At 41.4% G+C, this 26,701-nt stretch overlaps 1 protein-coding gene across 1 annotated transcript in view; it reads right to left on the bottom strand.

Moving 5' to 3' along the window:
* The window catches only part of L3MBTL2 (L3MBTL histone methyl-lysine binding protein 2), a 342,206-nt gene that overhangs the window by 100,818 nt on the left and 214,687 nt on the right, over window positions 1-26,701 (bottom strand). The window contains 1 exon segment of the mRNA XM_075182790.1: window positions 21,681-21,760. Within this exon segment, the coding sequence (XP_075038891.1) occupies window positions 21,681-21,760 (80 nt within the window).

Genomic DNA, 26,701 nt, shown 5'->3' with positions numbered 1-26,701 from the left:
AATTTATTGGTGGGGGATATTTATTTGATGGTGCGGACAATTTACTTTAATAGTGGGGTTTGCGCAGACCTATTCATTTAGCGTGGGATAATGTCCCTATTAATTTAATGCTGGTGTGGTTTGTGTGCTATTAATTGAATGTGTGGATGAGTTCGGGGAGAAAGATTTCTTAACAATGAATGCTAATTATTTAATGTTTGGGAGAAAATAGGTTTATTTTTTAATGCAAATGTTAATTTAATGTTGGGGTTGTTTGGGGTAAAATAGTTCTCTTTATTAAAGGTGAATGCCTGTAATTTACTGTCCGGGTTGGTAGCTGGGAGGCCTAATTATTAAACATGGATGCTTTTTATTTAATGTCGGACTGCTTAGAGGGAGGGAGCCCTAGTGTTTTACTCATTGCTAGGCTTTCTCTCATATACCTATCCTTTTTCCAAAGAGGGACCCAACATTCCAGAATCCAGGAAAGCACAATTGAGCTTAAGACATGAACAGCAGCAACAGGTAGTGAAAGCAGCAAGAATAGGTAGGACAGAGCAAGACCATCTACTAACTGTCCTGATTCTGGTGCATCAGTCCTGAGTTTGGGGACTGACCCAATGAGTCAGGGCTTTGTCCCGACTACAGGGGCAGATGGAAAGTACCTCGCGCTGCACGCAGCTCTGCCCACGAAGGGGGAGCTGTGTGCACTTAAAAGTAGTGCACGTAGCATTGCTCGTGTATTTGAAGGGGATTGGAAGAGTTGGAGAGCAGCATAGCATTAAAATGGCATCCACACCTCCTCGCAAGCTGGTCATGCCCACAGGCGGCATGGAGTGGAAACCCCCATCTACAAATCCTGCACGTGCCTCTGATGTTGCCATTTATACTGGAGCAACACAGAGTTTATGCTAAGTATATATGATTGTGACATCTGTTTGGGATGTTAGTACGGTGTGCTACAGGGAAATCAATATAGGAGCAACACGGAGTCTCTGAAAGGATTTTTTTTTTCATTTACTACAGGCTGACTTTGTTATCGGATAAGAAAGTTAGTTCTAGGAATGCTCGGGCTTGGTTTTATGAGAACTGAGCCCACCCAAACTTCGCTGATCCAAGTACCGAGGTGAGCCATCTCGGTACTTTCGTGCGCCCTCGGAAGTGAAGATGAGGCAAAACATCATTGTTGCATCGTCACATCTCGCGAGTCTTGGATCCTATAAGTACCGCCATTTCACAGAGAGACACAGAAGAAGTAGAACGGTTCTCGTCAGTCTCTAGTAGAGTTGGGCAGCGTCATATCTAAAACAAAAAAGATGAGGGGTGGCAGTTTTCTTAAGTCTCGAGTGACATTCTATTAAGTTATAGCTTACACAAAAACAGGAGAGGTCCCAATGTTGTTGCCAGTCTACGTGCCATTGATCCATTGCTAATTGTCATTGCTGAAATAGAAATAATAGGACTGTCCGTATTCTTCAAAATCTGCAGCCACATTGTACTGTGTTATTATATAGCTCACACAGAAACAGGAGAGGTCCCAGTGTTGTTGCCAGTGTACAGTCTACATGCCATTGCTCCATTGCCAATTGTAATTGCTGAAATAGAAATAATAGGGATGGCAGTGTTTTTTTAAAGTCTCCAGTCACATTCTACTGTGCCATAGCTCATACAGAAACAGGAGGGGTCGTAATGTCATTGTTACTCTCCAGTCACATTGTTCTTGTCACTCTCCAATCTTCAGTAACATTGTTCTTATCACTCACCAGTCTCAGTGCCGTTGGTCACACAGAAGCAGGAGTAGCAGTGTTCTTGTTACTCTCCAGTCACGATGATACTAATCCCTTTGCGTCATGTGCTAAAGCCGATGTTCAAGTGAATAGTGGTTTTAAGTCAGGGAAACTAAAATGTAAAAAAAAAAAGCTTGTACCTTTTTAAAGAAAAAAACATCTCTCTAATAAAGGAGAAAGTTTACTGTAGAACAACATAAAATTGGCAACATGCCATTCTACCCAAAATATTAACAAGCATACCAAGCAACAGCCAGCTCCTTTCTCTCAGCTAGATCCCAGCACCTGCAATCTACATTGTCATCATTCTCACCCTCATCAGTGTGGACATCACCCTCACACAATACCAATTCATCCTCGCTGCAATCCACCATTACAGAGGTCTCTGTACTTTGATGTAATTGATGGTAATGGCCTTCCCCATGAAATTTGTACTTCATTTGACGACAGAGCTGTCAAGATTTTTGGGAAATTATTTTACACCAAACCAAATGTCAAAATGTTGTGCTGACTCATCTGCATCACCACTGGGTGTCTTGGGAAAGTTACGTTTTTTCCTAGCAGCAGTTGCCAAAGAAACTGAGGGAGGACGAGTCATTGTGTCGTGTACCACTTGAGCTGTCAGCTTGCTGACCAGGAGCTAATTGCATCTCTTGAGATATGGGTCAGTTGGATAGAAAGAGGAGAAGACATAGCTTTTAAACCTAGGATCAAGCACAGTTGCCAAAATGTAATGATCTGATTTCAAGATGTTATTAACTCTTAGATCCTGGTGAATAAAGTACTTAATCTACAAGTCCAACCTAATTAGCGGAATTCCTTTGTTTCATTTCCTCCTTCAATTTCCCTTGCTACTTTTCAAAAAATCTGATTAGGAGAATCACTTGACTCAAGCTAACAGTGTCTGCACTCTCTTCACTACTTGGGAATATCTGGTATAGTAGATAAACATGTTGAGAATACTATCCCAAAGGTGATGGAAAGGTGGGAGTGTGACCAGCTAGTCATCAATCGACTGTCAGAGTGACAGCAGCACACAATCTCCTTATGGACCATAAATATGTATGGTTATACATGGTTCACTTAAACATCACTCCTCAGTACAGTACTACATGTGTATGATTTATTATCTTAGTAACATCTCTAATACTGTGCATCTATAAAGGACCATTTAATATATCTGAAATAAAATGCAATTACCATGACCAATTATAGGTCAGTTCTCCTGTCTTAATGTACATGCATATATACAATGTCCATTTAATACAATGCATAAGATCTTGTTATAATATCTGAATTCATATTTCCTTGATGTGCACATTGTCCTGTTTCCAATCGATTTTATTATGGTCACAATTTACAATCAAGTTACACGGTCTCAATTACTGTTTAGCTACTAACTATGTCTTCAAAGTCTGCTGACGATTACGAGCACTATATAAACCCATATCTTCTATGAACACCACGATCCCCTGAGGAAATTTGCTGTAGCAAATGAAACGCGTTGGGTCACACCCCTTAGTGACGTCAAACCAGAAGTCCATCTGTGCATCTCACTGTGGAACGCACGCCGCTTATCGATACACGCCGCTGGGTACATTACCCATATGGTCACCGCTGCATGGTCACAGTCATCTTTATCAAACTGGGACATTTCATCCAAGATCAACGGTTCCCAAGTAAGACTTATTTGATTAGGTTCCGTCTGGGCATTAAGCTTATCGAGTCCGGGGACTCGTGAATACCCGCCCATCAATCTACCACACTCCCTCTGGGACTTACTAACATTGATACTGGACCTTTCTATTGGACAATTGGTGGACATTAGTCTGAATCATGCAATATTGGTTTTAGTTTAGTGTCCTTTATCTATGATCTTTGATAATTTTTTTAAATTTTTGTTATATGTTACTCATGCTGTGGCCGGCACACATGTTATGTCATTTTATTAAATACATGTTTTTTATCTGTTAACATTGTATCCATATGATGATTATTAGATTTTAGTATTATCAATTCATGTTGGTCGCAATTTTTATACACCTAGGATTCATTTAGTCATTAATTTATTATTCAGCTTTCTAGACCACTGACCACTGTTCCCTCAAAGGAGCAATCGAGCGCTCACTTTTTACTAATTCTATTAACATAGGAAGGGATTCCTTTTTTAGTTGAGCAGCCCTTGCTACCTAAAGAGTAGAGCGCGAGTTCCATATCCAAATATTGCAACCTGTGAACAGAGTTCAAACACTGATAGCCTGAGCAAAGTGATTCCTTTAATTAGACTTTGGAAAAGCACCTTGAAAAATTGAAGGAGAGATAAAACAAAGAAATTACGCTAAGTATGTCGGACTTGTAGATGAAGTACTTTAATCGGTTCGCCAGGATCGAAGAGTTATCAACTTCTGGAAATCGTATCACTACATTTTGGCGACCATGCTTGATCCTACGTTTAAGAGCTATGTCTTCTCTCTATTTCCAACTGTCCCAGATCACAAGAGATGCAATGAGCTCCTGGTGAGCAAGTTGACAGCTGAAGTGGTACCTCACACAACGGCATCCCCTCCTTCAGATTCTCAGGCTACAGCTGCTAGGAAAAAAGCTTTTCTAAAAGACCCAAGGATGAAGCAGATGATTAAGCAGAACATTTTAACATTTGGTCTGGTCTAAAAGAATTGCCCAAAAATCATGACATCTGTCGTAAAATGAACTACAAATTCCACGAGGAAGGCCTTTACTGGCATTTATATCAAAGTACAAAGACTTCTGTAATGCTGGATTTCAGCCGGGATTAATTAGTATTGAGAGATGATGTGCAGTGATGAGGGTGAGAATGATGACAATATAGACTGCAGGTGCTGGGATCTAGCTGAGAGAAAGAAGCTAGCTGATGCTGGAATGCTTATTAATATTTGGGTAAAATGACATGTTGGCAATTCTATGTTTTTCTACAGTAAAGTTTCACCTTTATTAAAGATGTGTTTTTTTTATTTAAAAGGGTAAAAGCTTTTTATTTTTACATTTTTGTTTTTGACATTTATGTTACAGAGACTTCTCTAATGGTGGTTTTCTGCGGGGTTGAATTAATACTGTGTTAGGATGATGTACACACTTATGAGGGTGAGGATGAGGCTGAAGAAGATGACAACATCTTGCCACTGTAGCGTTCATTGACAGCAGTTACCTTAGCTGCCTTAAGCCCATTGTTACCTTGTTTTGTGGGGGGCCCAAACAAACCAAGCACTCCTTGTCTTCATCTTCCAAATCCTCGTCTGCAGGGGCCAGTGACACACCCATTTATTTTCTCAGGTCTCTTAACTGTTCTTTAAACTAGACATATTTATCATCCTCCCTCAGGGCCTCCTCTGTATTATTCTTCTGAAGCGCAGAATATATCTCGTGTACAACCTCTCCTAAATCTGGATTCTCAACCGGTGGGTGACGTTTTAATTTAAGTACGGTCTCCTCAACTGCATCTATATTTTGGTTTACATCTCTGTTCAATGCAGCATATTCCAAGATGACTGATTCCATGCTGCCCACATGTTCCGTGTCACAGTCTGTCTAAAGCAGATTTAATGCCACTCCAGTTGTAATATCCATTCCTGTGTCTATAAAAGTTTGGCAGTTTTTCAGGGATGAGAGGGAGGTATCCAGAGAGGAGAAGGAGATTAAAGATGCAGCACGAGCAGACATGGTTTAATAATGTAGAGTTCATTGACAGCACTGTTGGTCTTAAGACATCTAAGCTATTGGTAGCTTTTTTTGTGGGGATCCAAACAAACCAAGCACTTCACTCACAAAAGTGGCACTCCTTGTCGCTGGAGTGCTTGCTTTGTTAAAATGTACATGTCCTTTTCAATATCATACATAAGGATGGGTGGGAGAGCCCAAGGACAATTCCATCTTGTACCACTTTTCTTTTTCGCCAATGCTGTGTGGCAATGTTTCTTAGATGTCCTATGAACTGCCGTGTGTTAGCGTCATTGCTCTGTCGCTTAGCATCCAGCCTGGTCGCTGCAGGCTTTGTCTGAAAGTGGATGAAAATAATATTGTGACCTGTGAGGTGGTCAAAACTGACTGGAAGTGACTGGAATTAGTGTTATTGAGGTTAATAATAATGTAAGAACAAAAAAAAAATGCAAAATTATGTGATTTTAGCTCTTTTTCTAAAAAATACAGTTTTAAAACCAAAACACGCAAGGGCAGGTTTGCCATAATATTTAGCATTTACTTTCAAGCCTCTGTGTGTATGAGATGAATGCAGAAGTACTTGAACAACTTTTTGACCCCTGCTATAGCAGCACAAATGGATCTATTGACCTGGCACTCATTTAACATTCACCAACCTTCATGTTCTGAAATTTATAATATCCATAAGATACTAAAGTGAGAACATTAGTCCCCTGGAATTTCTACATTTTGAATGGTAATCAAATATAATATAATCAACAGACCCATCTTAGCAAATATTACCAATGAAATTAGAAACAGATATTGATAGACAAGAGCAGACTTAGTCACTCGACTAAGGGAGAAAGGGGGGGTACCTGGGATGAAGATGGGGCACATGGGGAGAGAGGTCAGACAAAAGAAACAGGGAAAGCAGAAGGGACACATGGCAGACATAAGGAATAAGTGATTTTACACTGTGAAATACCTTACAGCTTCTGGAGGACCTGGCCATTCACTTAAATGTTCCATACCGGCACTTCTATATTCCCACTTCGACCACTTTACACACTGATTATCAACAACTTTAAAGCCATCTGACCAATATTGTGTAGGTCCCCCTCTTACCGCCAAAACAGCTCTGACCAATTGAGGCATGGACTCAACAAGACCTCTGAAGCTGGTTTTCGGCAACAAGACGTTGGCAGCAGATCCTTTATGTCCTGTAAGATGCGAGGTGGGGCCTCCATGGCTCAGACTTGTTATTCCAACACATCCAACAGGTTTTCATTCAGGCTGAGATATGAGGAATTTGGAAACAAAGTAAACACCTTGAACTTTTTGTTATGTTCCTCAAACCATTCCTGATTTTTTTTTTTAGTGTGGCATGGCACATTATCCTGCTGTAAGTGCCATCTAGGAATACCATTGCCATGAAGAGTTGCACACGGTCTACAACAATGTTAAGGGAGGTGGTACAAATCAAAGTAACAGCCACATAAATGCCAGGGCCCCAGCAGAACATGTCCAGAGCATTACATTGCCTCTGCTGGCTTGCCTTCTTCCCATAGTTTATCCTGGTGCCATCTCTTCCCCAGGTAAACAAAGCACACACACCCAGCTGTCCACATGATGTAAAAGAAAATGTGACTCAGGAGACCAGGCCACCTACTTCCATTGCTCCATGGTCCAGATCTGGAGCTTACGTGCTCATTTAAGGTGCTATCAATGATGGATAGGGGTCAGCATGGGCACTCTGAATGGTCTGCGGATACGGCCCATAGCAGAAAAAGGAGCACTCTGTCATCGCCAGCATTAACTTTGTCAGCAATTTGTGCTACAGTAGCTCTTCTGTGGGATTGGACTAGACGTGCTAGCCTTCACTTACCACATGGATCAATGAGCTTGAGGCAGCCATGACCCTGTCGCAGATCGTCCTTAAGACTCGCACCCATAAGACCTGCCATTTTGGAGATGCTCTGACCCAGTCATCTAGCCATCACAATTTGGCCCTGTCAAAGTCCCTCAGATTCTTACACTTGAACATTTTTCCTTCTTCCAAAACATCAACTTCAAGAACTGGCTGTTCACTTGCTGCCTAATATACCCCACCCCCTTGACAATTGCCACTGTAACAAGATAATCAATGCTATGCACTTTACTTACCAGTGGTTTTAATACTGTTGCTTATTGGTGTGTGTGTGTGTGTGTGTGTGTGTGTGTGTGTGTGTGTGTGTGTGTGTGTGTGTGTGTGTATATTAGATAGATTTTTTTGACAAAAGTACTGGGAAAGTTGTTGACGGCAAATATATGCTCCCAGGTCTCTGTCTTGTGTATTTTAAAACCCCCAGGGAGATTATTTGTGTTTGGGAAAGAGCTTCCCAATGACTGTTTTCATCTGTAGGAAAAGTCGATGTAAGGGTTTCTGGGGTTATGAATGGAAAGGGAGCGTGAGCTCCATTCATTAGGCCCTTTTCGGGACTTCCAACATTCTAGACGCTTCCTGGCTAATCAGGAGCTGCACCTGCCAGGTGCTGTTCAAAGACTGTGAGGCTGTTTCCTCAGTCTCTCAATACCGAGGGAACAGGTAAGATGTCAGTTGAGAGAGACTGCAATTTGTTACCGGTAAGTGCTGTTATCTTGTGTGTGTAAGACATTAGGTCCCTCACTTTAGAGAGGGAACCCCTTACTGTTAAGTTAGAGTTGGTCATGCTAAGATTTATGTTCTGTTTTGTTACTTTTGGAGCTGTTAAATAAAACTATCTGTGGCCACTTGAACCAAGACACTGGATGGACGTGACATACTTGGGTTGATGCATGTGAAGTGCAGCCGTTTACCCCAGGAGACGACACCCCTAAACCAATCTTGCGACACATGGAGGAGAATGCATACACTGCGCTTCAATTGCAGCCATAAAAAGACAGACACCCATTTTTGGAAGAGACTCCTGTATGGAAAAATCCTACTTACTTTAATATGGGTAATCGCCAGTTCATTTAGGGAAGCTACATTCTGATCTGCCCTTGCACCAAGAGGTAACATGGAGGATATAATTAAAGTATTGTTACAGGCTATTACGGCTCAGCAGGCAGCAATTACCAAAAGCAACTACTATCGCTCAGCAGCAGTGCAGCAGCAGTTAGCCATTAAGGAGGCCTGAAGGCAACAGTACCAAGACAGTGAGCTCTAAAAGAGGTGGTGCAGTCTCTCGCCGCCTTATCTAGCAATGCTTCCTCAGAAGTCTCAACAAGCCCCAACTTCATATGGGCTAGTCATTTTCTCCAAAATATGACAAAGAGTGATGATCTTGAAGCCTATTTAACAACTTTTGAAGAAACGTGGAGAGGGAAAAATGGCCTAAAAATAAATGAGCAGGCCTACTGACTCCCTTCCTGTCTGGGGAATTGCAAAAGGAATGTTTTGATCAAAGCCAGATTGATGACAAGTCCTATGATAAATTAAAAGCAGAAATTCTGACTCATTTGGGTGTCACAATGTCTGTCCAAGTACATAGATGGGGATACGTGGTGGACAAACCTCCTCGCTCTCAAATGCCTGACCTCACAGATCTCACCAAAAAATGGATAAAATCCGAGACTGTGACAGGGCCACAGAGTGTGGAAAGAGTAGTTATTGATCGATATCTACAGTCCCTGCCTGCTGCTCTGTGCAAGTGGGTAAGCCACAGGGATCCCGAAACCACAGACAAGCTTGTGGAGATGTTGAGAGAGGTATATGGCAGCCGAGAAACTGATGAGTACACCCAACCGGCCCCTAGTTCCACAATGGCGATCTCCAGTGAGTTCTAGTAAGACTGTTCCAGGGAAAAAGGGTGTGAGGCGGAATGAACTGAAACATGCAGAGACTGTAGGCTTGGAAACTGGAGATTGTCCAGTTATGTCAAGAAGGTTCCAGGCTTGATTAAGACATGATAAAAATGTGATTAGATATTTTAGATGTGATGATTTAGGCTATATTGCTGCTAATTGACCACTTACCTATGAACCTATGCAACCTATGCTTATGTACATTGCAGAGTATCTTTTTGCCAAGCTAGCCTGCACTGCAGACCGACAAGCTAAGCCGGATAAACAAATGTGTGCAATTACTGCAGAAGGCAATTGAGTAAAGGCTCTGCTAGATTCTGGTAGTATAGTTGGTGAGCCCTGGATCTCTTATAAATAACTTATTGTAAAAATCTATATCAGCTAATGGCACAGTGCACAGATGTACTGTATATCATTGCAAATGTACTGAATCTTGTCTTGGAAATGTATTGACTTCTGATGCAGTAAGCATATTTTCTAGAAAATGTGTTTTTGTAAGAAAGGAAGAACGGAAATCCCATGCTAATTAAGTATTTTCATATGTGTGACCAACACATCTTTTTAGCCTGAATACACAGCAGGGTGTAGTTACCTTTTTATCCTGTGTATCCTATGCAGTTAAAAAGATAGATGAACTACATGCATAAAGTAACAGCAAGTAATTTAGGAAATCACAGCTTAATGTGAATTTTGTTAAGTTTAAATTGCGTTAAATCCAACTTTAGAGAACATATTACATTCTGATGATAAATATTGAATATCTCAGACTTTGCGGTGCCAGCTAGGATCAGGGGGCTGGATTACTCTGCATTATGTTACCACTAAACTGAACATAAAAAAACACAGTGTGGTTCCATGGTATTTGTTTCTTGTTTGGGGGTTGATGCTATATTGGGGAGTTATATTTCCCCACTTCTGGAATGTGTGGGAAACGCAGTTGGCTACAATAAGCAAGAACCTTTTTATAATGTTATTGATACAGTGGCGGTGGGAGTTTTCTCAGAATCCGAAGTATTCCCTTTCTCAAACATGATTGGGGAACCAGAAAATCGCGATCGCAGCAGTGGAGTGCAGGATAATGTACATCCTACTGAAGTAGGAAATGTTGTTGAACCAGTTGACTGTATGCCTGATCTGGAAGTGAGAAAATATATTTTTGCCTCAAAACAGTTAAAAGACCCTACTCTGGTAAAGGCTAGAGAAAATGTAAAAGTGATTGATAGAAACCCCATAGAACCTGATAGTAGGTTGTCATACCATCACATGGCAATGGTTGTATCAAATATCAAATGTCCAAAAACAGAGAGATAGTTCCTAAGGCATATAGAAGAATGGTGCTAGAACTGGCTCATAATCACATAACTGCATGGCATCTAGGGATATAAAAAACCTTAAAGAATTTTGTAGTGTTTTTCTGGCCAGGGGTCCATAAAGATGTAACTGACCACTGTGCATTCTGCCTTGTGTCAATACCATCTTATTATCCATTACTGAGGTCCCATTTGAAAGGATAGCTATCGATTTGTTTGGACCTCTAATAAAGCCCGGTGTCATCAGTATATTCTGGAGATAATGGATTACGCTACCAGATACCCGTAAGTGATACTGTTGCACAATAACTCAACAAAGACAACTTGGAACTGGTACATGTCTTTAGCAGAGTAGGGATACCTAAGGAGATTCTCACTGACCGGGGTGCCACATTTATACGAGAACTGTGCCATCTGTGTGTGGTTACTCAGCTGAGGACCTCTGTGTATCACCCTCAGACTTAAGGCTAAGTGGAGAGGTTTAACAGAACTTTAAAGCATATGCCAAGGAAGGTGGTGGATAAAGCTGGAAAAAATTGATGAGCTCATTGAAAGGCTGGGAACAACATGGTACTTAACCACTTTAGATTTAACAAAAGGGCATTGGCAAGTGCCGTTGACAGACAAGGCAAAAGAAAAGACAGTTTTGTCTGCACTAGCAGGGCTGTTCCAATACAAGAGGTAACCATTTGGGTTACATGGGGCACCCGCAACCTTTCAGTGAATGATGAATAAAATCCTAAGGCCCCATAAACAATATGCGGTGGCTTTCCCTGATGATGTATTCATCTATAGTCCTGGCATTCTCAACTACCCTGGTTACAAGCAGTGCTGGATTCCATCCATGAGGCAGAGTTAACAGCCAACCCAAAAAAGTGTTACTTACGGATGGAGGAGGTGAAAAATCTGGGGTTCAACATAGGCAGAGGTTTCATAAAGCCCCAACTAAATAATATTTGGGCAATTTAAAAATGGCCACGATCCTTAAACAAGAAGCAGGTGAGAGCTTTTCCGGGAATCACAGGCTATTATAGAAGGCTTATACCCTATTTTGCCACTCTTGCTGTGCAGTTGACTGACTTTACAGAGAGTAAGAAGTCACTTGTGATTAAGTGGAGTTCCGATGCACAAAAGGCTTTTCAGGCACTGAAGGTAGCATTGTGCACCCAACCCATTTGATAATGCCTGATTTTAAAAATGTGTCGTGCAGACAGATGCATCAAATGTAGGGATAAGTGCAATGTTATCCCAAAAAGTAAAGATAGCTAGGAGCATCCTATTTTTTATTTAAGCAGGAAGTTGAATGGGCATGAGAGAAATTATGCCTCAATTGAAAAAGAATCCCTAGCAATTTATTGGGCACTAAGGTATTACCATTTTGCCCGAAAAATTTTGGTTGATAATGCTCCGTTGAAATGGATAGCTGAGAATAAGAAGACTAATGGGAGAATCATCAGGTGGATTTTGGCTCTGCACTATTTTAAATTCTCCTTACAGCACAGACCAGGAAGCCAACTGGCAAATGCAGATGCATTGTCCCGTGTTCTTGTTTGGGAACTACAATTGTTCTACCCCATGAAACAAGGGTGGGAGATATTTGACAAGAAATATTGGGAAAGTAGTTTAAGGCAGATATAAAAGTCCCAGGTTTCTGTCTATGTTTTAAAACTCCAGGGAAATTGTTTGTGATTGGGAAAGTGTTTGTGGCTGTAGGAAAAACTAGTATAAGGGTTCTTGAGGTTATGAATGGAGAGAGAGGACGAGCTCCATTCAGTATACCCATTATGGGTCTTCCAAACACTTGCTGGCTAATCAGGAGCTGCACCTGTAAGGTGATGTTAAAAAGCTGGGATGTTGTTTTCTCAATCTCTCAAAAGGTGGGGAACAGGTCAGTTGCCTGTTGAGAGAGACAGCATTTGATACCAGTAAGAGCTCTTATTTTGTGTGTGGGACATTAGGTCTTATTAGGCTATGTGTGTGCTGGTTGTTCTCTCTCCTGTGGATTGTATCCTGCTATACCTGCTGTCCGCAGAGCTGACACTTCATTGTGAACATCGTCACTATCCCATTGGTAATCAGTTGTCCGCTGAGCTGACACTTCTTCACTCCTGCTGTCCCCAGAGCTGACACTTCATTGTGTAATACACCATCTATCTAGTAGTAAGCTTGTTGAGCTTAACGGATTCACTTCCCTACATTCCCATATAGGTCTCGCCTGATACTTACAGTAAGGACTGCGACCTGCGGTGCAGATGCAGCTAAGACCAAACCACCTTGCGGAAGTCCCTGGTGAATACCTTCTGCCCGTTAGACACCACGCCTTGCTGAAAGTAGTGCTAATTTAGGCAGATCCAGGAACCAAACCTACAGAACAGTGACAGTAAGAACAGGCCACATGTCTGATCCAGTCGGGGAACCTTCCGCCAAAGATATGCTTCAGCATCTGCTCAACAGAGTAGAGCAACAAGACAGTGTTCAACGTCAATTGCTACAAGGTTTCCAAACACTAGCTTCCAGGATTGACTCTCTGCAGACTGCTGCTCCCGCAGCACCTGTCGCTGTTCCTGCTGCAATTCCTCCTGTACCCGAGGTACCTACTACCTCTGCTTCTACTTTACGGATTCCTCTTCCCTCTAAGTTCGATGGAAACCCCAAAGTTTGTAGGGGCTTCCTCAACCAATGCTCAATTCAGTTTGACTTGCAGCCACAAAATTTTCCTACCCAAAGTGGCTTATTTGATTTCTTTGCTATCCAGTTAGGCCCTAGCTTGGACATCTCCTCTCTGGCAGTGTGACGACCCACTACTCTCTGACAGAACTGCATTCATTAAGTGAAGAGAGCCGAAAAGAAGTGTATAGAGGGGCACTCCAGAGATGTAGTGATAGATCATTTAAAAGGTGTAATCTTTATTTTCTTAATTTAAAGAGAGATATTATAACATCTCTCCTATGCATAAATCCATATATCAAGGTTTTTATATATGTTTTACTTTTATTATACAATATTGTAGACAGGGTATATTAGGTGGAAGGAATTTCAGGGGAGGCGGGCATGTGCATTATACTCTTTATTAGTGCCCCTCTTTCATAACTACTCAACTTAGGTGCGATCTTGTACTGAATAACCGGCACCTGAACTATGATGTTAGATTAATTGGTGCAACAATAATAGAAATAAATATCAGGTAGACAGAGACATTTGCGGTTGAGCCGCAATTTTAATTCACTTTTCTTTTTATAGTTCGCTAGCTTTCTCTGCCAGAAATTCTCCTGATACAATTTTAAATTAAGAAAATAAAGATTATACCTTTTAAATGATCTATCACTACATCTCTGGAGTGCCCCTCTATACACTTCTTTCCGTCTCTTTTCACTTTTAGATTATTCAAGTGTGAGGGTGCACCGTTCAGGAAAATGTTATATATGATATTGATATCTTTCTGAATGGCAAGTGTATAATAGCCAATATAGAGATGTATAAACATATTGCTTGGTGCGGTCTGTCTCTCATTTTCTCAATGTAGCACTGCATTCATTGCAGCTTTCTGGAAGATATTCGACGAGCCCGGTTGAGTTACATCCGCAGCCTCCAGCATCCTCAGACTTCCCGTCAGGGTTCTCGTTCTGTGGCTCAGTATGTCATCAACTTTCGCACCTTATCATCAAAGCTGCGTTGGAACGACGCCCTAGTAGCTACATTCTGGCAAGGTCTCTCAGACACAAAACAAAGATGCTTTGGCCTCTCAGGAACTACCCACTACCTTGGATGCCCTCATCCATCTCCTTATGTAATCGTGTAGACTTTTATTTCTGCGAGAGGGCTGCCGAGAGGGACAACGGCAGTTGTCCTATGTATAAGCTAGCGCCACATTTTCATCCCCCTACTCCTGAGGATAAGCCTATGCAAATAGGACGGTCTTGCTTGACTCCAGGGGAACGCGACCGGAGATTCAGGAACAAGCTGTGCATTTTCTGTGCCGATCCTGGTCATACGCTCAATGCCTGTCCCAAGAAGTCGTGAAACGCCAGGCACTAACCTGCTACGGAGAGGTCAGACTGGGTAACTTTAAAGCCTCTCCTTCTCTAAAGATCCCCAAAGTTTGTTCTTTTCTTGTTACATTGTATGGTCCTTCTGGGCCTATCCACACTTTTGCCTTATTAGTCTCCGGGGCAGCTGGGAATTTTATCTCTTTTTCTTTAATTTCACAGGGTCCTATCTTTGGAATTCCGTCTCCATTACCGCCATTGATGGATCCTGCATCTCTAATGGAATTATAGAATTTTGCACCAGACCCATTACCCTGCAGGTTGGAGCGTTACAACGGGAAAAAATTTCCTTTCATGCTCTAATTTCCTCAACCAGCCCTGTAATCCTGGGGTTGCCGTGGCTCCAACAACATTCTCCTCAAATGGATTGGACCGCTTCCCAAATTATGTCCTGGAGTCCAACTTGCTTCCGATATTGTCTTACTGGGGTTCGGCCACTGGGCACTACCACCATCTCTTCTAATTCTAAGTCCACGCGGCTGCCTGAACAGTATTCTTCCTTTCTGGATGTCTTTGATAAAACTCGATCGGAACACCTTCCCCTCCTCATCGAAGTTGGGACTGTCCAATTGACCTCCAGCCCGTTAAGACTCCTCCTCGAGGGTGCGTATATCTTCTTGCCAGAGACTTTTTATCCATGTCTAAATATGTAAAGGAGAATCTCCAGCGTGGGTTAATCAGACCCTCCTCTTCTCCCGCTGGAGCGGGCATCTTATTCATAAAAAAAAAAGACGGGACCTTAGGACCACGTATTGACTATTGCGGGCTAAATGCAATAACTATCTGTGACTGGATCACTGATAAATAACTTCTGGGGGTAAATGTATGATAGTCCGCTTTGTACAAGTCGCCGTAAATCGGCGAGATGACAGCTAAAATTTAAAGCGGCGTTGCCTTGTAAAGGGAACCTTCCCTTTACAAGGCAGCGCCGCTTTAAATTTTAGTTGTCATCTCGCCGATTTCCGGGGACTTGTACAAAGCGGACTGTCATACATTTACACCTTGGTATGAATTTATTAAAGGGAAATAGCGCAGGGTGCCGCTTTATATAAATTGCCAATGCACTTATTTTTAATATTGTATGTATTCTGAAATAGGAAATCTTTATTTCTGAGACCAGGGTAGAAACTGTTTTTTTCTGTTTTCACCTAACTAAAGGATATGCCTTATTTCTGATGTATATATCTGTTACAATAGGCCTTTGTGGATGGAGGTCTTGTGTGTATTGGGATGTATTTAGTATGGAAGTGTGATTGTTTAGGATTTGTAAGGTTGCTAGTGTGTCACACTTCTGGCATTACAAACGGAACCCAACAGCCAGGTAGTTCTGTAGTAAACAGGATTTATTTTGATATAGAAAAAAATCTTAAATGTCCAGCAAGCAAATCCAAAGTATCAACAAGACAAATATCTTGTAGAGGTATCAAGTAATTGTATTCCAATCACAAGGGAGCAAGGTTCTGTGGAAGCATCTGGTTCAGACACAAACACAATACTCGAGCAAAGACTGTGAAACAGGAAGTGCCTTTTTTAGGCCCAAACAGGAAATGAGATCCAAGATGGAATCTTCCTGAGGCAGTTCTGGCCATCTTGATTGAGGGCTATTGTAAGGGCAAGTTCATATCAGAGATCCAAGATGGAAAATTCATGAGGCAATCATGGCCATCTTGAATGAGGGCAAATCTAAGGGCAAGAACATAACATAGTGGTAACCTCCAATTAGGCATATGTGCAAGGGAGTCTGACAGCAGGAAGTGCTAACAAAGTTTTGTGATGAAGTGTCATGCCTGCTCTGGCCAAAGGCCCAGCAGGGGGTCGTTACTGTGTGGCCTCTTGTCCAGAGGGAATTTTATAGATAGGTGTAAATGTGTCTGAATTGTATAAATACACTGACTTGTACACTGAAATGTGTTCTTCTGAATTCAACATCTGACTTGATCACTGGTGCCTCAAACAAGTGTAAGCAAACAAACATCCTGCTTCAAAGACCTGCTTGTAAACATCTTCAATATTGCTGTATTCCTGTGATCTACAGATTAGACCCTAGGGGCATATTCAATTGTTCCGAATCCCCGCAGCGTTAAAACTATTACCGTTATTACGGTAATAGTAAGCTGGATTTCAGCTCGTGGCACAGGGAGCTGCGAGCTGAAATCCAGCAAGAAAACTACCGTAATAACGGTATTTACACGCACTATAACCGTAATAACGGTAATAGTGTGCGGAGCGCGAGATTCTTGGCGTTTCCGCCAACAACTTAATATGGCCCTAAAACTAATCCGTTCGCCGGCTGTCTCTGAGGTTTGGACCCAAGCGTTTCCAGTACCACCGCTCTGCCTACTAACCAGCAGCCCTGGTCAATGTGATAGGCCAGGGGGGGATCCATTCACAGCAACCCGGGTCCATAGTAAGAGGTCCGGAGTTAACAGCCCAGGTACACCAGCAACGAGACGCACTAGCAGCGTCAGTTACACAGAAGAAACCCGGTTCTGGATGTCGGTATAGGAGTCCAGTGGTGGCAGCCTTTGTAAGCCCCTCCTACTGCGGCAAAAGGCCGCATTCAGGATAACGAAAGGGAATGGTGGCAAAGTAAGCCTAGCAGGTTCCCAGCAACAACAGGCAGGGTGGCATAGGCGGTCCATCCTGTCACACTATCAAAAACCCATATACCATTCTGCTCATCCCTGAGCTCTTCGACCGCATTAAAGGAACCAAGGTCTTTTCTAACCTAGACCTTCGTGGGGCCTACAATCTTATTAGAATCAGATCAGGAGACGAATGGAAAATGGCTTTTAATAGCCGAGATGGCCACTATGAATATCTTCTGATGCCATTCGGTTTATGCAACGCTCTTGCAGTGTTTCAGATCTTTGTCAATGAAGTATTAAGGGATCTCCTCTATGTCTGTGTTGTAGTTTACGTGGATGATAGTTTAATCTTTTCCCAGGAGAATTACTCTCACCGCATACACGTGGCGGAGGTTCTCTCTAGACTAGGCAAAAACCAACTCTTTTGCAAGTTCGGAAAATGTTTCTTTAAACAACCACAGATGTCATTCCTCGTCTACATAGTCTCAGGCACTGACTTACAAATTAATCCAGAGAAGGTACGAGCAATTCTGGAATGGCTTCTCCCCCTCGGTCTCAAATCTGTACAGCGTTTCCTAGGGTTCTCGAACTAATACAGATGCTTCATCAAGAGTTACTCTACCATCGTGGCTCCCATCGTGTCCCTCACGCGGAAGGGCGCCATTTCCAGATCCTGGTCTCCTCCATCTCTGGAGGCTTTTGAATTCCTCAAGAACGCCTTCTCTTCAGCTCCTTTTCTCCAACAACCCAACACTTCTTTGCCATTGTTCCTGGAGATTGATGCTTCCAATGTGGGGATTGGGGCTGTTCTCTCGCAAAAATCCTCTCTCAATCAATTTCACCACTGTGCATTCTACTCCCGAAAATTCTTGCCAGCAGAAAAGAATTATGCTATAGGGGACAAGGAGCTACTGGTGCTTTTTATTGGAGGGAGCTCGGCATCCCGTTACGATTTTCACAGACCATAAAAACCTCTTGTATTCGCAGTCTGCACAGTGTTTAAATCCCAGGCAGGCTAGATGTTTGATCTTCTTTTCACATTTTGATCTTAACATTACCTTCAAGCCTGGAGTGAAGAACAAACGCGCTGACGCTTTACCTCGCGCTTTCCTCCCAGACCCCAATTATGAAGATGTACCCTGTCATCCTATTTTGGACCCCAAATGTCTTTTGTCCTCCACTCTGGCTAGTATTCCCTTAACTCCGCCTGGTAAGACATTTGTTCCACCTGGTCTCCGGAAAAAACTTCTGACTTTGGTCCACTCCACTCGCTTCTCTGGTCACACTGGTATTCATAAAACTACTGAACTAATCTCTCGGAGCTACTGGTAGCCTAGCCTTTGCTTCGATGTTAAATAATTTTTTACATCATGCAACACCTGTAGCCAGCACAAGTCGTGTCGCCAGTCCCCTTCTGGCCATTTACTTCCTTTATCCATTCCGTATAAACCATGGATTCATATCAGCATGGATTTTATTATGGACCTTCCACCCAGTAAGAAATGTAACACTATTTGGGTTGTGGTAGATCGGTTTTCGATAATGGCTCACTTTGTCCCACTCATCGGTCTTCCTTCCTCTCCAGTCCTGGCACTACATTTCATCAGAAATTTTCTCGTTTACATAGTGGTCCTTCTGAGGCGTTCAGTTCGTGTCAATGTTCTGCAGATCACTATGGATTCCTTGGAATTCAGTTGAACTTGTCATTTTCTTATCATCTCCAATCCAATGGACAGACCGAGCGTGTCAATCAAGACTTAGGGACCTTTCTCAGGATGTTCTCTTCTGCTAATCAAGATAGCTGAGCAGATCTCCTACCATGGGCCGAGTTTGTGCACAACAATGCCTTCCACAAGTCCACCTCCGCATCTCCCTTGTCTGTTGTCTATGGACACCATCTATCTTTTCCTGAGTTTCCTGCCCTCCCACCCACCCAGGTTCCTGCTGTCAACACTATACAGCGAAAATTCCTCTCCATCTGGAATCAAGTAAGGAATTGCCTTAGGAAGTCTTCCAAACGTTACAAATTCGCAGCTGATAAGAGACGTCGAGCTATTCCCGCCTTTAAAGTAGGGGAGTATGGCTCTCCACCAGAAACAGTCATCTCAAGACTCCCTGTATGAAACTGGCTCCTCGGTTTATTGGTCCGTATACTATTTCACAAGACATCAACCCTGTGTGCGTTAAATTGTTGTTAGCAGCATCTCCTCGGATATCCAATTCCTTTCATATTTCCTTGATAAAACACTAATCATTAATCAATTTTCTTCTAGACATACCTCTTCTACTATGGCCAAGGTCCATCAAGAAGAGGAATTTGTGGTCAAGCAAATTTTGGACTCTAAATATTGCAAAGGCGGTTTGAAATATCTGGTGGATTGGAAGGGTTTTGGTCCTGAAGAGCGCTCCTGGGTCCGCGCTGCTGACATCAATGCATCAAATATATTGAAAAATATTCGTAAGAAGTTTCCCACGAAACCTAATTCTAGGCATACAGTGCCCACCTTTAAAAGGGGGGTACTTTCACACGCCGGGCATTCGGTTTCTATAACCGAAGTCCAGGCACACTTACCTGCTCCCGCCGTCCGCCATTTTTCTTTCAGGTCTGCGCATGCGCAGACTCAATCCTTTTCTATCTTTATATCTTCTGCTCCTGGTTATTCAATTTGGCTCCAAATTTAAAAGACAGCTCTCCCTGCAGCTCAATGTCTGTTCTTCGTGTTACCTGCTAGATACTAGACGTGCTGTATCCTGCTATACCCGCTGAACACAGAACTGACACTTCATCGTGAACTTCGCCACTATCCCAGTGGTAATCAGTTGTCCGCTGAGCTGACACTTCTTCACTCCTGCTGTAATCTGCTGTCCGCAGAGCTGACACTTCATCATGTAATACACCATCTAATAGTAAGCTTGTTGAGCTTAATGGATTCACTTCCCTACATTCCCCTATAGGTCTCGCCTGATACTTCCAGTAAGCATTCCCGTTTTCCTCTTCAGCAAAGAATACCACTAGTCAGAAAATGGGAACCACACTGGTTCATTGGGAAATAGCCCAACTCTCAGAAATATAGGTCTCTCTTCCAAAAACAAGTTCTGGCATTACCCAAAGAGGGCAAGCTAAATGTTTGTGTGTGTCAGATTCTAGTTGTCACACAATAATGGCTTTGGCTAACTAATAAGTGTAATAGGAAGCTGCTGCAAACCTATAACTTAAAAATATTTGAGGTTTACTGTTTTATTATTGGGAAATCCTAGCAGTTTAGGAGTATAGAAATCTGATATACCATTTCTTGAGAAGTGGCACAAATGAGCCATGCCATAGTGAGCAGCCTTTCAAAATCTTATCTTATCTGTTGTCTAGAGATCAACTCCTCTTAAGCAAGATAAATCACATTACAAGATTCACTAGAGTGTGTAATATCACATCATTATCCAGACTAGATCCAATAATTTAAACATTGAAGGGAAAGGAAATGGTGTTGAAAACATAGCAACAACATCAAATAACTACACTAAAACTAAGCATGTAGTTTTGGGTGGAATTGAAAGAGTTAATATAGATAAAGAAAGCACATTTATCTTGGATGAGCTGTAAACTGGAATAGCTAATGGCCAGGTAGCTTTAACTGTTTGCATCTCTTTGAGTTGAATGACGGCGCTAATATCTCAAACATACAAAAAAATATACATAAAAAATTAAAGTCCAAAACAGTTCAAGACAGTGTCCCAGAATTTCTCTCTTATACAAGATTATTGTTAGATCTGCAAATCTACTTCTTGGATAATTCCCTTTCATGAAGATGATTTTATTATTTGTAAGTATCTAAAAAAGATACCTGTTTTAGTTTCCAATCCTCATTAGACTCCTATTAAAAACAATTATATATATATATATATATATATATATATATATATATATATATATATATATATATATATCTGTATCTATATATGTCTATATATATCTATCTCAGGATCAGGTTGTGAAATTGCAGTTTTATAAACATATACATAAAGCATGAAATAAAAGCTATAGGAAAGATTTCAGTGAAGAATATTGGTTCTGGGTTTATGGGCATCACATAGGCCTAGTGGTTAGCACTTCAGCCTCACAGTACTGGGGTCATGAGTTCAATTCCCGCCCATGGCCTTATCTGTGTGGAGTTTGTATGTTCTCCCTGTGTTTGCGTGGGTTTCCTCTGGGGGCACCGGTTTCCTCCCACACTCCAACAACATACTGGTAGGTTAATTGGCTGCTATCAAAATTGACCCTAGTCTCTCTCTCTCTGACTGTCTGTGTGTGTGTGTGTGTATATTAGGGAATTTAGACTGCAAGCTCCAATGGGGCAGGGACTGATGTGAATGAGTTCTCTGTACAGCGCTGCGGAATTAGTGGCGCTATATAAATAAATGATGATGATGATGATGATGGGTTTCAAAAAATAAAAGCATAGTTTTTTGACTTACCGGTTTAAAGAGGTGAGCTACAGCATCACAGTATACTTTGCGTAATGTTGGGTGACAGAAGAGGTCATTAGGCTTTTCCTCTGAGAAATAAGAGGATTATTTCTGTTAATTTCTTTACCTTGAAATACTCCATGGATGCCTTAACAACAAGTTAACTCCCTAGTCAGCTGAGCACAAACAGGTAAAAGAACCACCCCTGAAGTTATATAGTGTGACTCCGCCCTTTGGTGCCTTTGCAATACTTCCCAAGCTGTCCTACAAAATGTAAAAACATGTGTGGGAATATCTTTGCTGCCAGTATTCAAGGAAATTAATGGTAATAATTCCTCTCAGCTTCCATAGCAGCCATAACAAATGGGAAATGCCAAAGTGATAAACAGATATAGCGCAGGCCAGATACCACTTACAGGGTAGTGAGAGCAAGTCATTTTTCTAAGCCATCTTGAAGAAAAACAAGATTATACTGTATATGAGGCTAGCAGAAGAAGAATGCACTAGTTTGCTGAGCCCCACAGGATAAATCTCTTACAAACTCTATAGTAAAAGAAATGAACAATTGTTGCATAAGAACCTCAATCACCTTGTCAGATACTTCCTTGCAACTTAATAATCACTGGTCAATTGCCATGGCATCAAGAGTGTGCCCAGATTTGAATGAAGAAACTGATCGTGGTACTGAACAACTGACCAAAGAGGCCAAACATTTTTCTGAAGAATTCCCCAGACCACTGCCAACTACGAACAACAAGTTCACAATGGAAGGACTTCTCTTCCTTTTCTTCCGAACTATAGAATTCAAGCAATGAGAGAAAACGGAGGGCACACATACCTGGGATGGTGGAGAAATCTGAATTTTTAGACCAGTAACTGAAACATCTGAGTGTGCTGAAAAGAGTTTGGAACTGTTGGTAAGAATCTTTTACCATGATCTGTAGTGAAATTTGCTTTTGTAGCCCTTAGTTCTCACAAACTCAGTGCTCTTGAGTAGTAAGCATCCAGACCTACGCATAATTTAAAATCCTGCCACCCAGAGGACCTAGCGGAGGATGAGGTTGGAGAGAGTATTTTGGCCCTTGCCTACTTTCATTACTCATGGCTGAAAATATTGCTTTCCAGACCATCAGCTTCATGCTTCCCTGAATAGTTGCCCAGAGGAAGGAATGGGATTTGCCTCCTGTGATCTTCTGAATACTGTTTATTACAAAAAAAGAAATACCTTTAAAGGACAGCAGAGTAAAACAGTTCTTTGACTGCAAGTTCACTGCCCACGGAAGCAGCCAAAGAGCTCCTCTGGCTCTTATGACTTCAATGCTCTTAAATAATGTCTATTAATTGTCTCCTGCACATCCTTATGTAGGGTGTAAGTCCATACTCCTGCAGACAGAAGCTACACCAACACCTGATTTGAGTGTCTATTCCAAGGAAATGAGAAGTTTCTTGAAACAGTTTTCCATTTTCATATCCATTGGATCTTCCAACAGACTCCATTTCAAAGATTCCTCACCCTAAAGAGAAAATATCTCTATCCAACTGTAGCCACTCCTTATTAGCAAGATATTTAATAACTCAGTTTACTTGAAACAGTCTGCCTTTCTGTTGATGATTTTCAAAAAGAGAATCTTGGATAAAAAGGAACTTGTGTATCATGGTATTAACATGTTAGTGGAGGACATTGGGTAAAATTACCTGAATTTACTTCATCATTCAAGACACTAACTGCTTAATCTGTACAGGAGGCAGATCCTTATCAATTTTGGTTTTAGGAATACAGACCAAGCATAAATCCCCTTCATGATTTTCAGATAAACATTTCTCATAGGCTCCACAGACTATGATAAAATAGTGTGTGTCCTGGAAGTGACATTGCACATGCTCTGGCATCCTACTGTGCATGTACTCTCCATACCACAGATCACCAGGTAATTGTATGAACTGCACCATCATCCATTCTTTCCACTTGTTTACCCCAAGGTAAATGTTTGAACAGCTTTTGGTCCTCTGGAACTTAAGGACAAAGTAATGAAGAGAAGAATGCACCATGCAGACCCTGCGTTAGTTATTACAAGTATCAACTAGCGTTCAAATGGAATCACTCCTGTACTGACTTGCACTCCCAAAGGTGCTTCACCGGGACCCTCTCAACTCCAGTAACAGGTAAGGCTTACAAAACTAAAACCTACACTATACTTATACACACGCACTACTCAGCTTGAGAGACTGGGGAAAAAAACACAAGATGGAGGGGGAATCACACTATATACCTTCCAGTGGTGTTCCCTATTCCTGTCTCTATTCAGCTAAACGGGGATTTAACCCATTAATTATGGCTGTCATGGAAGAGGAAAAGAAGAGATCATTACACATACAAAATAAAGAGCAAACACTTAAATTTGCATTATGCCCACAGTGCAGTATATATGTGTATATTACAGATACATACACAAACCTCATCACATACACACACTATAAAACAGTCCTTATTATACCTCCCTACACATGCACATTAATGATTTACTGAATGTGTGTTTATCTACAACATTATCTGTTTTGTTTACTTGTGGAGCTGCTAAATAAAACTAGTTGTGTCTACTTGAATCAAGACACTGTACCATACTTACCTACTTTCTTCAGCTCTCTTCCGGGAGCCAGCCAGTGGAGGGGGGCGTGAGGGGGCGGGGCGGCCAAAATCGCGTCATTTCGGCCCCGCCCCCTGTGACGTCATGACGCAAATTGCGTCATTTGACAGCGGGGGGCGGGGCTAAACGCCGCGATTCATCGGGAATCGCGGCGTTTGGGATCTAATTCTGCCCACTTCACTAGGAAGTGGGCACTTCCTAGTGAAGTGGGCAGAATTCGGGAGATTGCCACACTCGCCCGGGAGTCCGGGAGACTCTCGCAAAATGCGGGAGTCTCCCGGACATTCCGGGAGAGTTGGCAAGTATGCACTGTACTGGTGTGATAATACTTGGCTGACGCATGTGAAGTGCTGCCGTTTACCCCTGGAGAGATATATACACACATACATATATAGCTGCGGAATCAGTGGCGCTATATAAGTAAATGGTGATGATGATATATAGATATATATATATATATATATCTCTCATCATCACCATTAATTTATATAGCGCCACTGATTCCGCAGCTATATATGTGTGTGTATGTATATATGTATGTATATATATATATATATATATATATTTTCCATAGACAAAAAACCTTACGGTTTAACATGTCCGATTAAGGTTCCTTACACACCATCTAAAACATAAAAAAAACTATTGAAACTCTTTCACTCAAACTCCAAAAAGCAATGAAATTACGACGATTAAGGCAGAAGCCTTAATGGACGCGTTCCTTGAGCAATATAGACATGTTATGCCATCACATCCTGCGGTTAGCTGCAGATTCAACACCATCATGTAGTGAGATTGCTGTCACTCACAAAATGGTGGATCTGCTAATTCACAGATTTGTGTGTTCACTGGAATACACACATACAGTACTATTACATTTTTTTCTTAGTTTAGCTTTATCGCAGTTTAGGGCCTGGGTGCCTTAGAAAGAGACAGCAAAGCAACTATATATATATATATATATATATATATATATATATATATATATATGTGTGTGTAATAAGATAGTGATTAGAACGAACGGTGCTCATTGTATATCACCTTAAAATGCTTAAAGTGCTCTACAGCGAAAAAAAAAGGTTCACATACAGTAGGCTGCTTCACTTCCAAATGCACCAAATTGCAGATGCAGATAACCTAGATAAACATAAGAGGAGAAGCGCCAAACATAGTGTGATACCATAATATTAATAACATATAAATGTATGTGCTGAAGTGGCCGCGTACCAAAAAAACAAGTAAATCAGGCTTATCTGGTTTTTGTCATTCAATTAGACTCCAGATCCTTCTCAGTAGATGTATAGCAGATCCAACACGAAAACTCGAGGAAATACAGCAACATAGTGTAGTACGCCCAAATAGCAGTAGTTAAAAAGTTTTATTACAAATGCAAAAGCAAACAATTGCCCGTACATCAAATAAAATGCTAAATAGCTTATCTGAACAGTTTCACCGGTGCCAGTACCCCCAAACGAAATTCTTAAAACAGAAGACAGATTCCAAACAGCGATCCAGAGCACTTAACAGACACCTCCTTCACTTAAACGCGTTTCATCGGAAAGACTTTATCAAAATGTAGTAATCAGCCATAATACATTGCCTCCTTTTATAGTCCAGGTAGCATAGTAGAATTACAATTGTAGGCGCCACCCTCTGGCTTCCGTCCACAACTCCGCAACATCACTTCCGCCGGCCTCGCTATACGTCACTTCCGCCCTTACGAAGCCACACTGAATAGATATCTCAGAGGACATCCGCCCTTAACGTGCGGGCATACAGATATATTTATACCACCAATTATATACAGAAATACATAAAAAAATACAAGGGGGGCTTATAAAACAGATGATTGTAAGGAGAAGATATATCTAACCTCCTCTCTAACCACCATCCTCCCAAACACATATATATATATATATATATATATATATATATATATTTATTAGGACATTCCCATATGTGGGATAACAATTATACAACAAAGTATACCAGAATTCATTTTACAGGATAGTAATTATAAAACATACAAAATAGTAATTAGAAATTATAAAAATACATTTATAATGCATTAAAAAAACTAAATGGGAGAGAAAAAAACATTAACTAGAATATCATTAAGACATATCATATAAAAGGTGCAATCTCAAAAGCCTCATTAAGACCTAAAAGGTACTAAAGTTCTTAATTTGTATATTCAGTACATTTCCCTACATGACAATTTTTTAGCAAGATCCCCCCCTCTTGGACCAAGATCCACATATTCTATAGCTTTAAACTTCAAAGTGCTTGGGTCTCCATTATGGATTTTAGAGAAATGTCTAGAGACTGAATGGGTATCAGATTTATTTTTAATTGCTCTTTATATGTTCCTGGATACGCAACTTC

This window comes from Mixophyes fleayi, chromosome 8 (assembly GCF_038048845.1).
Source record: "Mixophyes fleayi isolate aMixFle1 chromosome 8, aMixFle1.hap1, whole genome shotgun sequence".
Lineage (NCBI taxonomy): Eukaryota > Metazoa > Chordata > Amphibia > Anura > Limnodynastidae > Mixophyes > Mixophyes fleayi.
This window is presented reverse-complemented; position numbering and strand designations above follow the sequence as displayed.